Consider the following 16,488-nt stretch of genomic DNA (forward strand, 5'->3'; position numbering starts at 1 on the left):
TTATAGTCCAAAAAATATGGTACCTGCATTCACGTCCTATCTCTGTCACTTACTGTCATTTAATGCTGTAACAAATTATTCAACAAATTATTTAAACTACAATTTCTTCATCTGTAAAATGGGTGTACTTATTGGGTTATTGGATTATTGTGCAGATTTCATGAGATAATGTAGGTAAAACACTGTTAAGTCTCTGTGAATGTTAACTCTTTGGATCAGTCTCATCCTTTCTCATAAGACTTTATTAACTGATCAGTTGCCATAATATATTTTGTAATGAATGTCTTTTATTAACTGTTTATGGAAACATTGTTGAGCACTATAAAAACCTACCATGCTGCTCTTTATTTATGAACAGAATCAAAGTCATCTGCTACCCCTCGACCTTCTGGAGGAGGCGTTGGTGGCGGTGGAAAGCGAGGTGGCAAGAAAGATGATTCTCACTGGTGGTCCAGGTTTCAGAAGGTTTGATTCTGAACTATGTGTTAATTTTGAGGAGCTCGGGTAACCCCAGGAAAGTTAGGAGGCATCATGGCATTGGGAGAAATCTGTGGCCAACGTAACAGAGATCATGTTGTGACATTTCATTCTTCACGGAAACTCTCTCATTCTTTGCCCAGGGTGACTTTCCATGGGATGACAAGGAATTCAGGATGTACTTTCTCTGGACTGCTCTGTTTTGGGGTGGAGTCATGTTTTACTTCCTGTTCAAGAGCTCTGGAAGAGAAATCACGTGGAAGGACTTTGTCAATAACTATCTTTCCAAAGGAGTAGTAAGTATTTTATGGGTATTTTATGGGATTGGTAAGTATTTTATGGGACTATTGCGGTTAAAAAGGTGAAACTCAGTAGATTAGACCAATAAAGTGATAGTCAACAAGTTAGCCAAGTTTGTCCATTGTAAAGGATAAGCCTACTGTTTTCATATTGGATTTTTTTAATGCTGAAAAGTACTGCAGCCAAAAAACTAGTTAGTTTTGACCCAGCAATCCCCAAATTTACCACATATCCTTTTGTTTCACTTCGTACAAGAACCTAGTTTTGGTACCACTGCTCCCAACTCTTGCTCTGCAGCCCTCTATCTGCTTGCATTGTTTACTGCTTTAATTTCCAGTGGGCTTGGGACTGGATGAATAAGCCACTCAATGTTTGAAAGTGAGACCGGACAAGCTGTGAGGGCTGCTCAGGAGCCTTTGTCACTGCTGGCTGGGTCTTTACCCAGTAAGATCCAATTTCAGCATTTTTAAGGTGCTATTGGTTGTAAGACACACATTATGTTATGAATTACTAAGAAAAAGCCTTCAATGAAACTGAAATACCATCAATTGTGAAATGTATCATAGTTTCTGAGATATTAAAATATAAAAAATGTCCATCATAGAATTGATGAACTATAAGTAAGAGAACCAGAATTAGGCCTGTTTTGTAACCTTGGGGAAATTATTTAACCTCTGAATACTGTATTTCTCATCAATGAAGTGGATAACTAATAATTAATGTATAAAGAATCTACAGTTATTTTTAAAGGTTATACAGTAAGGTGAGGATGGAAAAAATGAAAATGATTATTCCAATTTTTGGAGCAATCGTCTGTTATGAAAGTGACATTATATTTGTAATTTCCAGATTTTGTGGGGAGCCTCCTTTTGTGTGGAGGGAGCTACATAGCTGTCCTTCCCAAGGTGGTGACAGGTTCTTGGGGAGGATTCTCCATAGCTGTGTCTTCTCCTGACATTCTGGTCTTGTGGAATCTGTCTACCATTACTCTAATGGTTTTATGAGGGGTCGAGTACTTTAGTTTTTCCTTTCTAGAAGGACTGTCTTTAGGAATAGTCAGTCTCCTATTCCAGTTTCTCCTGGAATTATCTGGGGCTCCCTCACTTTCCAATTTGACTTGGTACTTCCAGACTTCCTGCCAAGGCAGACTTCATTACAGCAAGAACCAAGCTTATGCTGTGAATCAGCCAAAGACCCTGGGATGAGGGTAAACATGTTCTTAAAATCCAATATAGTTAGGAGGTTACAGAAAAAAACAAGTTTAAACCATTTTATACCCATATAGTAGCAAAAATTAACAAGTCCTGCAATAGCAAGTGAGGATACAGAGCAATAGGCATATTTTGCCAGGGAGTGTGAATTGGAGAGCAATTTGGCACTGTCTGGTAAAATTGAAGTTGTAGCCCAGCCTTACTGATCCATCTACAGGTGCATGTCCCAGAGAAATTTTTGAAGATGTGTTCAAAAAGGTCTGCGGAATGTGAGGAGAAATGTTCATAGCAGCATTGTTTGTGATAGTGAACCTTTTGAAATAGCCCAAATGTCTGTTAACTGGAGAATGAATACATAACTTGCAGTGTGCTCATAAAATGGAATACCCCACAGAACTGACACGTCAGCATGGCTACACCTCACAGACATAATGATAGGATGGAAAAGGGCATTGTAGAAGTACACATACCAAATGAAACCATTTTTAGAGCTTTGAAACAGGCAAAAGTGAGTGTATGTTTAGGATTACTTACTTGCATGTCACAAGTGCTTTGGAATGGTCAGCACCTAATGTGGAGAGTGGCCACCTCTGGGGAGAGAGGGCGTGACTGTTGGCCTCAGTAGTGTTTGTGATGTTTTATTTCTCAAGCCAGAGTCGGCAACATGGTGCATCCTTATGCTATTCATTATTATTCTTTGTATGTCTGAAATATGATAAATATTTTAAGTAAGCTTAAAAGAATATCTCAGGTCTTTTCTGTAAATTTATGTTTGAATATTTAACTTTTGAAAATTCCAGGTAGACAGATTGGAAGTCGTCAACAAGCGTTTTGTTCGAGTGACTTTTACACCAGGAAAAACTCCTGTTGATGGGGTAAATGATTTTATTATTTGGTGTGAATTAGCTGTAAATTAAGTTTTCAGACATTCCCTCACATTGCAGTAGCTTTAGACACTGGACATACCAGCATGGGCAGTGTGGCAGTTGTAATCTTCACCACCATAGGTGAGAATGTGCATGTTGTGATGTGAAGATTGGGTCAGTGTTTTTTGTTTTGGTTTGGTTTTAGTAATCATTTTGGTTTTGTATTTAGGAAACAATGAGTGAAATCCCAGTGTTTGGTATTCCAGTATTGTCTGATTTTTCAAGACTTAGAAAACAATTGCTTGGTTAGCAAAAATATGTTATAATCTGAATTGCTTATCTGGAGACAGCTTTTTGCCAAATTAGTTTAAGAAGCATTCTGTTCATGTCTCCCAACTGTTTTGTGATATATTAATTTCCATTTTTTCCTGTTTTTAAAATAATTTTTATTTCCTGTCCAACCATTTGAACTCTATTCCGGAGACTCAGGACTGGCTTCAGGAGATCATGGGGGGAAGGGAAGAAAGAGGCAGGTGAGGTTCCTAGGTGAATCCCTGTCCTCTCCTGGCCCTGACTCCCATCTCCCGCCCATTCCTAGTCCCTCAGTGTCTTGCAGTCTTACCCTCTCCATCAGTGTCAGACCTTTTTCCAGGCTGCTTCCCTTCTCTTAGAGCATGAGTTTGTTTCACCATTTCCTGGTAACCCTGCCTGGATAGGGCAGTATTTTAAGGAAAGCTAGAACTGATGGTGACCATCTTTCTCTGTCTGGTAAACATCAGTAAATATAAGAATATTCGTGAAGCCATATGACTCTGGTGTTTTAGTTATTTTAGGAAAGTTATTTGTCTTAATTTTTTTCCTGTGTTTTTCTCCTTACGGTGAAATGTTCATTAATAACTATGTTACTTTTTTTCTTTAGAACTATCCCTCAGACTTTTAGTGTTGGTAATTAAATTGGCACTCTTTTCAAGAAGACAATTAAGCAGTATATATATATATATATATATATATATATATATATATATATATATATATATATATATCAGGAGTTTTGAAAGTATGCATACACTGAGTAATTTTGCTTCAGAAATAATCCTAGGGAAATAATAAGGATGCATGTAAAGATGTCTATACTTAAGGATGTCCTCCAAAACATTGTTTATAGAGCCAAAAATTAGAAATAGATAAGTGTCCACATTAGGCCCCTGGTTAACACTAGCGCTCCTCATTTCCCTGAGCTTTAATCTCTTCCCTCCTGGAGCAGTGGCTGTCAGTGGGCAGTACCCTCCCCAGAGGGCAAGTTTTACATTTAGTATTGGCAAGCACAATCATTTACCTATTGAAATTTGTACCATTTTATTATAAATTACTTCTTCTGCCCTGGCTGGCGTAGCTCAGTGGATAGAGCGTGGGCTGCGAACCAAAGTGTCGCAGGTTCGATTCCCAGCCAGGGTACATGCCTGGGTTGCAGGCCATGACCCCCAGCAACTGCACATTGATGTTTCTCTCTCTCTATCTCCCTCCCTTCCCTCTCTAAAAATAAATAAATAAAATCTTAAAAAAAAATAAAATAAATTACTTTTTCTTTCTCTTCAATATGACAGTTAAGGTTTTATATTGATTTCAAAATTGTGCGTGTACTTCCATTATGAAGGGGGTATTATGAAATTTTGAAAGCATGGCATTAAAATTGCTAATAGTGTGTATCTGAGTGTTGAGATTATAGAAGCTTTTTATTTTCTTAGTTTTATTACTTGTCTGACAGACTTTATATTGAACTTTCAGAAATGGATCTAAGATTTTTAGTGTCCCACTACTTGTAGAGTAGCAGCATTAATTACTATGCTGTATTTGTTCAGCACAGCCTTTGGAATATGACAGATTTGGCTTCACATCAACTCTGTTCTTTACTGGCTGTATGTCTAACTCCTTTAAACCTCGGTTTCTTTATCTGTAAAAATGGGAACAACAATTATACTGTTTTAGGGCCTAGTGCTTAAAGGAGAATTGTGAAAGTCAGTGGTGGTTTTCAAACTTCAGGATGCATAAGAATCACCTGGAGCACTGGAATCCATCCCCAGGGGGTCTTAATGGAGACTTTGACCCCAGAATCTCCATACTGCTGGTCTTGGTCCACCCTGATTCTCTGGTGTGAGTCCTGCATTTAGCATATTGCTCAGTAATAGATTCTAAGTTAGGAATTGTCAATTACATGTGGTTAATCTATTATTGAAATGTTTTGAGGTGTAACCACAGGAATGTTGTAGTTTTGTCTGAACAGCTTACCAAGAATTACTGTTATATTACAAAACTTACTCTCCATCTTTTGCTTTTGTTTTTATTTATTGATTGATTTTAGAAAGAGAGGAAGGGGTGGGGGGAGAAACATCGATTTGTTGTTCCACTTACTTATGCATTCATTGTATGTGCTTCTTGTATGTGCTCTGACCAGAGACTGAACCCTCAACCTAATGGACAACACTCTGATCAACTCAGCTACTCAGTCAGGGTTCATCTTTCGTTTTTAGATATGTGGAGAGAGATACTGGAGATACTCAGAAACACTGATTGGTGGGAGGAATGTGGGATGATATGTTACTCTCTTCTGTGTACACTTCCGAGTTGTCCAAGTTTTATATCCTAGGCTTCTTATTTTGATTTTGAAGATATTTTTTTAAAGCAATTGCATGTTAAAGGATGAACAGTCTTTTCGTTCTGTAAAATGTGGCTAATACTTGCAGAGTGCCAGAACAGGGTCTGTTATATAAGTAAAACTTCATAAATGTGAGTTGTTAATGGTTAGTGTTTTCGTGACATAAGAGAGGTAGTATGATAAGGTGTTTATGGTCGGTGGCTCTGAAGCCAGACTGCTTGGGTTCAGATTCAGCCTTTTACTATTAGATGTGTAATCATGGGCAAATGAAATAACACCTGTTGCTCTCTCATCTGTGACATGAAGTCAGTAATAGTCAGGGCCGATATAGCACAATATGGAATACTTCTATGCTGGGGTCAAATAGCCATTGCTTCGGGCCCTTCACGTGTTTCTCCCTAGGGCCTCAATAACTCACCAGATTGAATAAATAGAAGGGTAACAGGGTGACGTGAGGAAGCCTACTAATGTTGAGATTTGATAGTCACCCTGGTGATAGTACCTACTTCTTAGAGTGGCTGTGAAGATTGAATGAGTTAATATATATAAAAGGCTTAGAACAATGCTGACATTTAGTAAGTGCTCGATAAACTTTGGTTGTTATTACTGTGTCACGATAGCTTTCAGTTTGGGAATAGGTAGCTGAGAAATAACTGGGAAGTAGAGAAGAGGTAAATGGGGCATATTTATTTATAAAAAGGATTGTGTATTCAAATAGTTTTTCTTATACTTTTGAATTTCCAGTTTTAGAACTACTGAGGAATATTGCTAGAGAAATGCTTATTTGCCAAGGATTGCCAGATATTCTCACTGAGTGAAATTTAATAACCATATCATTAAAACTAGTCTTTTATTATTGTTGGGTTTTTTAATTCTTACATTTTCAGTATTTCTGAAAAATTCTTTAAACATTGAACTGTTTAGTGAATTAAACTCTTTCCTTTCCCCTTCATTCTTAGGATATTTTGTTTCTCTGTTTTTATAGCAATACGTCTGGTTTAATATTGGCAGTGTGGACACCTTTGAGCGGAATCTGGAAACTTTACAGCAGGAATTGGGCATAGAAGGGGAGAATCGGGTCCCTGTCGTCTACATTGCTGAAAGTGATGGGTAAGAAGCAGTAAAAATACATATACATGTTGAAAACTGCTGTGTTCTCTCGTTCACTGTGTATTCTATTCTATCACCAACTGGCAGGTTTCACATTACATTGTCAAATAGGTCTTTTTTAATTTGGCCAGCTTTTTAAAAAAACATTGGTAATTTACTTGTTTTTGCTAGAAACTAATTGATTTTCTATAAATTTATATTTATCATGATTAAGCAGTGGTTTAGGGTATTAATGTCCAATGCTCTTTTAGTAGAATTTTTGCATGAAGAGCTCCATTGTGTTCAAGTGTGGTGTTTCCACCTTTTAATTGTATTCACATTACTATTTCAGAGTTTTCCAAGATTTTTAAGTAATTTTTCTTCCTCTCTTTTCAGAGTTGCTGCTTCCCTTAGGGGTTATGTGTCTTTAAAAACAGCCCACTTACAAGTCTGAATCTTTTAAGAAGGGCCCATTGATTTCAAGTTACTTGTCTTTAAACTTCCTTGGGAACTATATTGCCTTTGAGTGGTCATCTGGGCACACTCAACAACCTGGCTGTTGCCCCATTTGCATTGAACACAGGGGTATGCCTTGCTTTAGAGTTTTAGTTGATCTTAGTTTTTCTGTGTGTGAAAGAGCAGAAAAACAGAGAGTTGGTATGTTAATTGAGCAGTTAGTGTTGCTCAGTTTTAGGGACTTTTTTGAATCCTGGTTTGTGTAAACCTGCAATTTAGTTGCAGTATTTGGATTTAGATAGCTATTGAAATTGTCTCACATATGATAAAGATCTCAGCCCCTAAGGCTATCATATAATTGTTTAATTCTATGGGCTGGTGCTGAAACATTACAAAAAAATTTATTGTATCATTCTTTAAATTTTTGTTGTCAGTGAATATTTTTTTTCTCAAGAAAGAAACCAAATGTAAATTTTTCATGGTTCTTGCTGCCTTCTGTAGGAGCATTTAAAATATTGTAAAAAATGAAAAATTGGGAAGTAAATCCTGATACTTGTTTTGTTTTTGACCTAAGACAAACAGATAAAAGGCAGAAGGCGTCTCCAGGCTTTAAGCCATTCCCAAGTACATCCTTCTAACAGACACAAGGTGGAGGGCAGAACAGTTCTGCACAAGCAGGATGGAGAAGCCTGTGCAGCACTCATTACCACTGGAAAAGCATAAATAGCACAATAGTTAATATTGCTACTCCATAAGCAGTTGGCCACTAAAAATCTTATATCCTTATCTGAAAACTCAATATAAAGTCTGTCAAACAGGCAATACATGGTCTCTGTTGAAAACTAAGAAAATATAAAGAAAGTAAAAAAGCATCTATAATGTCAATACCCAGAAATAAACACTTTTAGCAATTTTGATGCCATTCCTTCAAGATTTCATAATAGCCCCTTTACAATCTTAAAGTACATGCACAATTTTGAAAATAAATCAATAATAAAACCTTAACTGGCCCTGGCTGGCGTAGCTCAGTGGATTGAGCACGGGCTGGGAACCAAAGTGTCCCAGGTTTGATTCCCAGCCAGGGTACATTCCTGGGTTGCAGGCCATAACCCCCAGCAACTGCACATTGATGTTTCTCTCTCTCTCTCTCTCTCTCTCTATCTCTCTCTCTCTCTCTCCCCCCCCCCGCCTCCCTCCCTTCCCTCTCTAAAAAATAAATAAATAAATAAATAAATAAAATCTTTAAAAAAAAACAAAAAGCCTTAACTGTAATATGAAGGAGAAAGAAAAAGTAATTTATAGTAAAATGGTATGAATTTCAATATGTAAATGCTTGTATCTGCCAATACTAAATGTAAGAAATATATATTGGACTTTTGAAACTGATATGTGGTTAACTTAGCAAGTATTTGATATTTGGAAGAAACCTCTTGAGAAAAAGTTGAGGCATTCCAGTAAGAGAACTGGAATTTCTATGCAGGCTAATATCAGGATTATGTTAAAATTTTAAGTGAATAATTCAAAAGAAATTTCTTTGAAACTCAGCTGTAATGATAGTAAATCACAATTAGGTTTGCACTGTACATAAGTGGTAGATATTGGGATAAGGATAAAATATTAATACATGTTAAGAACAGGGTTTTCTTTGATCTCTGTGCTTTTTGCTTCAGTGATAGTGACACGAAGCTTCTCCTTGTGCCTCAGCTAAAATATTAGAGCATTCAGGTTTTATAAAAATATATAATAAAATGTATGCAATTATCCTAAGCAGTTATCAAAAAGTATATCTTGCAAAACACTTAAAAAGCCAAAGATGAACAGTCTTAAAAGTATGTTGCTATTGTGTGTGATTCCCTTTTTAGTTCATTCCTCTTGAGCATGTTGCCCACGGTGCTCATCATTGCTTTCTTACTGTACACCATACGGAGAGGGCCTGCTGGTATTGGTCGAACAGGCCGAGGGATGGGTGGACTCTTCAGTGTTGGAGAAACCACTGCCAAGGTCTTAAAGGATGAAATAGATGTGAAGTTCAAAGATGTGGCTGGCTGTGAGGAGGCCAAGCTAGAGATAATGGAATTTGTGAATTTCTTGAAAAACCCAAAGCAGTATCAAGACCTAGGAGCAAAAATCCCAAAGGTAAAATAAACTTTCAGAAGATTATTTTCAATTCATTAACTCAAAATCTTTTTAATTCTTTCTTAATCTCTGAAATTATAATTTTACAAAGTCTAATTACTCATTACAAAGTAGTTATTTTCCTCCTTCATCTTTTTTTGTTTTTTAAGATTTTATTTAGTCTTAGAGACAAGAAGAGAGGGAGGGAAACATCAATGGGCCATCTCTCACATGTGCTCCAGCTGTGCCTGGGCTACAACCCAGGATTGGGAATTGAACCAGTGACTTCACTTTGTGGGACGAGATTCAACCAACTGAGCCACACCAGCCTCTATGCTAACTTTCTAGTCTTTGCTTAACTCGAGTCTTTTTGGGTTAATGGTCTGTGTACATGTGTGCTCTTGCATGTAGTGGGTAGAGTCCCAAAAGATTTGTGTTTTCTCCCCTTGGAAGCCTTCTTTGAGTTGCTTTCCTTCTTCCTCCAGTCTGATTTAGACTCCCTACTTCTTAGCCATAGTGCCCTGTCATCACCCAGTTGTCCCTCCTTTAGCAGGTATGAATACATGCTCTGCTTGGGCTTGTCACTGAGATGCATGGCACAGCACTTGGTGGAGCAGAGCCAGACAGCACTAATTCTTGCCTTCCTCCCAGCAGACAGCTTTGTGACCACTGCTAGTGATGGGCTGGCTTCACTGATCCGTGTACTCCCAGGTCCCACCTCAGTCATTAACTAAATGAATAAAAAATTTTAACTAATTCTTCTAAAAATCTATTAATACAGTTTATTTTAAAGGAATTCTTTGCAAGAGGAACCATCATTTCCTTGATTTTATGTCCTACCTAAATGGATAAATAGCCATTTTTATAATTTGCTATGAACTTACTTAAGTTCATATACATTGCAGTTAAGTTCGTACACGTTGTATTTGAGCATTTCTACAATTTAAATAGTTATAGTGTTTAAGCAAACACATTTTTTCCTTTTTAAGTTTATCGTATTAGGTTTTTTACTTCATTTGTGAAACTTCACAGGGAAGAAAATAAGCAGAATGTAAATTGAGATTGTGATGTTTGTGTCTCCTTGAATTACTTAGGTAAACACTAAAAACTGATAAGGGAAATATTTAAGATTTCATATTCTGACCAAATTTTTAAAAACAGTATAGTCTCTAATAATCCTTTTCTTCCTCTTCTTACTAATATAAGAGTATTCTACCATACTTCAAATGTTTAAGAAATATTTAATGTATATCACTAAAATTTATCCAGATTTATACCTAGGAATTGTCTATGGATATGCAGTTCACTTCTGAAATCCTAGTTAAATATACTTTCTCTTTTTTGTATCTGAAGGGTGCCATTCTCACTGGTCCTCCAGGCACCGGGAAAACACTGCTAGCTAAGGCCACAGCTGGAGAAGCTAACGTCCCTTTCATCACTGTTAGTGGATCCGAATTTTTAGAGATGTTTGTTGGTGTGGGTCCAGCTAGAGTAAGTCTTTGTTTTGTTTTTTAAGTTTTTAAAATTGTTTTACTTTTAGAGAGAGGGGAAGGGAGGGAGAGAAAATCAATGTGTGAGAGATACATGGATCAGTTGCCTCTTGCTCACCCGCCACTGGTGACATGGCCTGCAACCCAGGCATGTGCCCTTATTGGGGATCAAACCGGCGACCTTTTGGTTCCCAGGCTGATGCTCAGTCCACTGAACCACACCAGCCAGGGCCTTTTGTTTTATTCTGGTAGTGCAGCTTCCTCCTCCTCCTCCTTTATTCCTCTGAAATGGGGATTTAGTAAAGATGGCCCTGTGCCCTGGAATACTGCAGAGTGGCCCCTTACCAGTCACTGCCTTGAACACTTCCAGGGCAAAGCCTCAGTAAGGCCTATAACGTTACCCCACCTTCCCCACCCTGATCAACACTGCAGTCTGTTAATTGGATTCTCTTTTTGTTGTTGAGTAGTAAGAGCTCTTTATATATTCTGGACATAAGTCAGATATATGATTTATAAATATTTTTCTCCATTCTTTGAGTTGTCTTCACTTTCTTGATAGTGAAACACCGAAGTTTTAAATTTTGAAAAAGTCCAGTGTATTTGCTCTTTTCTTTTGTTGCTTGTGCTTTTATTGCCAACTAAGAATCTATTGCCAAATCAAGGTCGTAAATATTTACTTTTGCATTTTCTGCTAAGAGTTTTGTAGTTTTAGCTGTTTCCTTTAGATCTGTGATCCATTTCAAATTAATATGATCCATTTTGAGTAAATATGGTGTGGTATAAGGGTCCAACTGTACTCTTCTACAGTCTGTGTCCAGTTTTCCCAACACCATTTGTTAAAAAGACTGTTCTTTCCCCATTGAATGATATTGGCATCCTTGACCATAGGTAGATGGATTTATTTCTGGACTCTCAATTCTACCTCGCTGACCTATATATTTATCTCTATGCCAGTATCACACCATCTTCATTATTGTTGTTTTGTAGTAAGTTTTGAAATCAGGAAGTGTGAGTGTGGAATAATTTTTAAAGAAACACTTAAGTTTTTACTCTTGTGTATTTTACCAATGTCTAAGATGTTGACCTTTTCTTTTTAAGCACTATAGAAATGCAGAGTGCTCTCACAATTACTTTTCTAAATATCAGGATACAATTTATAATCAGTAACAAAGTGTTGTGCTATCATTTGGCAGCATTTTTTTTCTTTTTCAGTGGCAAGTAGAGTGATGATGATAGGTCTTAACCATTATTGGCATCTTACAATAGGTGAATTATGATAGGTGGAGATGGTAGATTCATATGGCTTTTGTAAGGCAGGTAAGTCTTAGAAAAATAGGAGAGTATGGGAAAGTTTTTATAATAATGGGTCATGGAATCTAATATGGGCACAGAGGGAATTGAAGACCAAAGAGAAGCTATGGATGGAGAGAAAGCAATGGGCCTAATGGGATGGAGAGCTAAAAAGTAGATGAATTGGTTGTGGAAGGTGCTTGAGTATGTGGGCAGGCCAGATGGTCAGGAGAATGGATGGTCAGAGACTAGAGTGCTTGGAGCTGGCTGTTTAGAGGGGACCATAGCAGTGCTAGTCATGTCAGAGTGGAGGGAAAGGTGAGTGAAGAGGTGGGTCAGGGAACTGAAAGACCAAGACCCACATGAGTGTGGAAATCACTAAGAAAATTGTTCCTGGTGGGGGAATTGAGTGGAGGAGTAGGGAATTAGGCTAGTGGACAACTAGAATGCCTGCCACATAGCAGGAGCCTCAGTGTGCAGGGGGTTTTTCAGTGAAATTATTTTGGGGTGTGAAGTGGACCCCAGTCTCTAGCTGATCTGGAGGGAAAGATGGAAAATCTTCTAGTTGAGAGCTTTGCAGGGACAGCTAAATTTCAGTTTAGGCAAGGAGATGAAATAATTATTCAGGGAAGAGCTTGAGAGGGTGGAGGACTGTTGATCACAGATCTGTAGTTCAGAGGGGAGGACATACTGTATTGGAGGGAGATGAGTTATGTTAAGGGATGTGCTGAGAGAATGTAGGCATAAATATTTCAGAAGTCCAGGCCTGGGAGGATGATGGGAGACTTGGACTTCAGGTGAGGGAAGTAAAAGGGATATGAGGCATAGGGAGTTGGTCTCTGGCTCTCTCCATAGGGGTAGGTTGATAGGGTAAGACCCTGAACTCTCTCACTGATAGTGAGGCACGGGGAGAGCTATTCCTTCTTCAACCCACCCACCACAAGTAGCCTGAGGGGCATGCTTTGTGGGACAGAATGTGGGTGGAGCGGCCTCACAACTGCTCTTGTTGGCAGCAGAGCTGAGGGCAGAACACTGTCAGAGGCTCTGGGTCGATTGCTGGGTGGACTTGGGTGGGTCATGCCTTTACTTTCTGTGTAAGTGTTGCCTAGATTTTTTAGTAAGTCTCTGTTAATAATGGCCTCAGGCATGAAATGTGAATCTCAGAGTAGTTTGAACTTTTAAACTGGGAATGTAAAGTTTATAGTGCTACTGTGTTATCTTTTTGTAGGCTAAAGATATGTATTATTAATTTGATGCTATAAAAGTAGAAGATATTGTTAGTGTTTATTACATACACAGTAATTTATGAGGTTATAAAAACAATATTTGCTCACCTTAAGTCAGTTACCCACAAAGTTACATGCCACTTCACTTCTTGGCTGTGTGTAACTCCCAAAATATTTACTGTACAGTGTTTAATCCAAAAGGATTGCCTTCCTGTGGGGAAGGAAACTTGATGTTTGTTTTTTTTATTAGGAGAATAAATAATAATTCATTTGTCAAGTGACTCTAGTGTTTATGTTTTTATCCAGGTTCGAGACTTATTTGCCCTCGCTCGGAAGAATGCCCCTTGCATTCTCTTCATCGATGAAATAGATGCTGTAGGAAGGAAGAGAGGAAGAGGCAACTTTGGGGGGCAGAGTGAACAGGAGAATACACTTAATCAATTGCTTGTGGAAATGGATGGTGAATATATGAGTCTTTTGTATTTTAAACTACATTGTCTAATTGTTTTTTATATATTATATCTTAAAGGAGAATCCTTATGCTCATATTAACCTCCCCCCCCCAAAAAAAGTGTTTCTAAAACGCCTTTTAAAAATGCTCTTTTATACCAGTGTAAATAATAGCAAAATATTCTTTCCTGTCAGCCTGCCATAATTTAATACTAGTGTTAAGATGGTATTTGTACCTGGTGTTGAATAAGAGGAAAATTGGTGAAATGACTCAGAAGATTTATAGTCTTATTCTCAAAACTATTTATGATTCTGAAGCATCAGGGAAACCCATGTGTAACCACATATGAATTTGACAAATCGTGAATACTCTTTTACTAATAGTAGTCTTTCTATGTTAGTTGGCTTTTCCTTTTATTTAAGAAAGCCAAACCTTAGGATGTGCCGGGTCCTTTGTGCTATAAGATATATGGATGCTGTTGGGTATTCAGAAAGGGGAGGTACAGTGACAAGTATTGAACCAGTTTACATTACTGAGTGGGTATTGTATCTAGAATCAGTAGGTAGCACTCCTTTTCCACTCTGGTGGTCAGTCCACATGTAGTACCACATGTTTAAATCAGAGACTCATATATGGGGGAAATTAGTATCTGAGCTCTTTCAGTGCCAAGGTCCTGAAGGTACAGGCTCTGCAGCCATGGCCTTGACATTTGAGAAATGGCCAATAAAACTGAGCAAGTGGAGCTGGGAGAAGTGGTTGGACGTGGAGGTTGAGATCTGTCTTCAAATATGCAGTGGGCTATCCCATGGCCCAGGGAGTTTAGAGACGTCATTTGCAAATTTAATCTTACTGATTATAGACATTCTTAAAATTGATAACATAATCTGAATTTCTAGTTAAATTAATTAAAATCTTTGATCATTTGTCTTAAAAATTGATTCTTAAAATTATGACTAGTATCATTAAGGACATAGGAATAGTAAAACATTTATGTTTGTGACTTAAGGCATTAGATAATAAATTGAAAAAAGTTTTAAGTAGCAGTATATGTGTAGTGTTCATATTTCTTCTCAGGTACATGGTTACTTTCTGCCTTATGTTACCTAATAATGATTGTGTCTTTGGTATTGTCGTTTCAGGTTTTAACACAACAACAAATGTAGTCATTTTGGCAGGCACCAATCGACCGGATATCCTAGATCCTGCACTGATGAGGCCAGGGCGCTTTGATAGGCAAATCTTTATTGGTAAGATGATTTTCATTGAACTTTGTCTAGTTTTCATGAGGATGTCACTGTTTAACCGTGACTTTTGTTTCCTTAAAAATAATTTCTCAAGGACCACCAGACATAAAAGGAAGAGCCTCTATTTTCAAAGTTCACCTCAGACCACTAAAACTGGACAGTACTTTGGAAAAGGAGAAACTGGCAAGAAAACTTGCATCTTTAACTCCAGGGTTTTCAGGTGAGTGGAACATAATCTGTTCTGTTTATAAGTTCTTTAAATCAATGATAGTTGCAAGGTACCAGTTCACTTTGTTGCCTCTCATCTTGGGGCTTCCTGTGTGTATATTTTTACTTTTTTATTATGAGAAATTTCAAACATAGCAGAAGTTGAGAAAATAGTGTAATGAATTCCTTTGTACCCATTAGCTAGCTGTAGGAGCAATTGTTAATTTATGTTCAACCTTATCTATACCTTCACCCTCTTCCCTATCTGGATCATTTGTGACAAATTCCTTGACAACATAGCATTTTATCCATAAATGTTATAGAAAATATTTAGGTTTTAAAAAAACAACCCTGTTGAGATAAAATTAACATACCATCAAATTCACCTGTGTTTAAAGAGTACAATTCAGTGGTTCTTAGTATATTTAGTAAATACAGTTATGCAGCCAGTCACTATAATTTAAAAACATGTTCATCACCCCAAAAGAATACATGAGCAGCCACTCCCTCCAGTTCTAGCCCTAATCTAATCTAATCTAATCTCCTTTTCTAATCTACTCCTAATCTAATCTACTTTTTGTCTATAGATTTTTCTATTTTAGTCTCATATAGATAGAATTGTATAACGTGATCTTTTGTGCCTGGCTTTGCCTATGTAGCATAATGTTCTCAGAGTTCATCCGTGTTGTAGCATGTGTCAAGCTTTCATTTTTTGTAGTTGAATAATACTCCACAATATGGATATACCACATAACTATCCATTCATCAGTTGATGGGCATTTAGTTGTTTCTTTTAGCTATTGTGAATAATGCTGCTATTAACATCCATGTACAGATTTTTATATGGACATATGTTTTCATTTGTCTTGGTTATATACTTAGAAGTGGAATTGTTGAATCATGTTTTTCGGCACTGCCAAATTGTTTTCCATAGTGGCTGCACCATTTTACATTCCCTCCAGCAATGTATGAGGGTTCCAGTTTCTTCACACTTGTCAACACTTGTTATTGTCTGTCTTTTTGACAGTAGCCATCCTAGTGGGTATGAAGTGGTATCTCAAGGTTTTGATGTGTATTTCTCTAATGACCGGTGATGTAGAGCATCTTTTAATGTGCTTATTCTGAGAGTTTTTAAATATAAAATACGACACTTCCTATTCCCTATCTCCCTCTTCCAAACACAAAATGAAATAAAAAGGAACATTTGAAAAGTATACAAGTATATTGTGAGAGGAAGATAAACATCTTAAATGTCTCACGGGTCCTAACTTTTTACTTGCTTTGTGTTTTTGGACTTTGTAATTTATAGCATTTTACTGTTTGTTTGTTGAACACATGCATTGTGTCCATAGACTTTGTCTGAAAAATTAATTTGAAGAACCTTATGGCTCTAGAAAGCATTTGGCAAGTTGT

At 37.3% G+C, this 16,488-nt stretch overlaps 1 protein-coding gene across 1 annotated transcript in view; it reads left to right on the plus strand.

The window, feature by feature from the left end:
• Nucleotides 1-16,488, plus strand: part of AFG3L2 (AFG3 like matrix AAA peptidase subunit 2) — a 43,534-nt gene that overhangs the window by 9,417 nt on the left and 17,629 nt on the right. The window contains exons 4-12 of the mRNA XM_045849611.1: nucleotides 359-465; nucleotides 621-773; nucleotides 2,789-2,863; nucleotides 6,493-6,617; nucleotides 8,915-9,188; nucleotides 10,521-10,658; nucleotides 13,480-13,633; nucleotides 14,764-14,871; nucleotides 14,963-15,088. Of these exons, the coding sequence (XP_045705567.1) occupies nucleotides 359-465; nucleotides 621-773; nucleotides 2,789-2,863; nucleotides 6,493-6,617; nucleotides 8,915-9,188; nucleotides 10,521-10,658; nucleotides 13,480-13,633; nucleotides 14,764-14,871; nucleotides 14,963-15,088 (1,260 nt within the window). The remainder of the gene's footprint in view (nucleotides 1-358; nucleotides 466-620; nucleotides 774-2,788; nucleotides 2,864-6,492; nucleotides 6,618-8,914; nucleotides 9,189-10,520; nucleotides 10,659-13,479; nucleotides 13,634-14,763; nucleotides 14,872-14,962; nucleotides 15,089-16,488) is intronic.

Source organism: Phyllostomus hastatus, unplaced genomic scaffold (genome assembly GCF_019186645.2).
Source record: "Phyllostomus hastatus isolate PE091 unplaced genomic scaffold, TTU_PhHast_1.1 phas_contig_80, whole genome shotgun sequence".
NCBI lineage: Eukaryota > Metazoa > Chordata > Mammalia > Chiroptera > Phyllostomidae > Phyllostomus > Phyllostomus hastatus.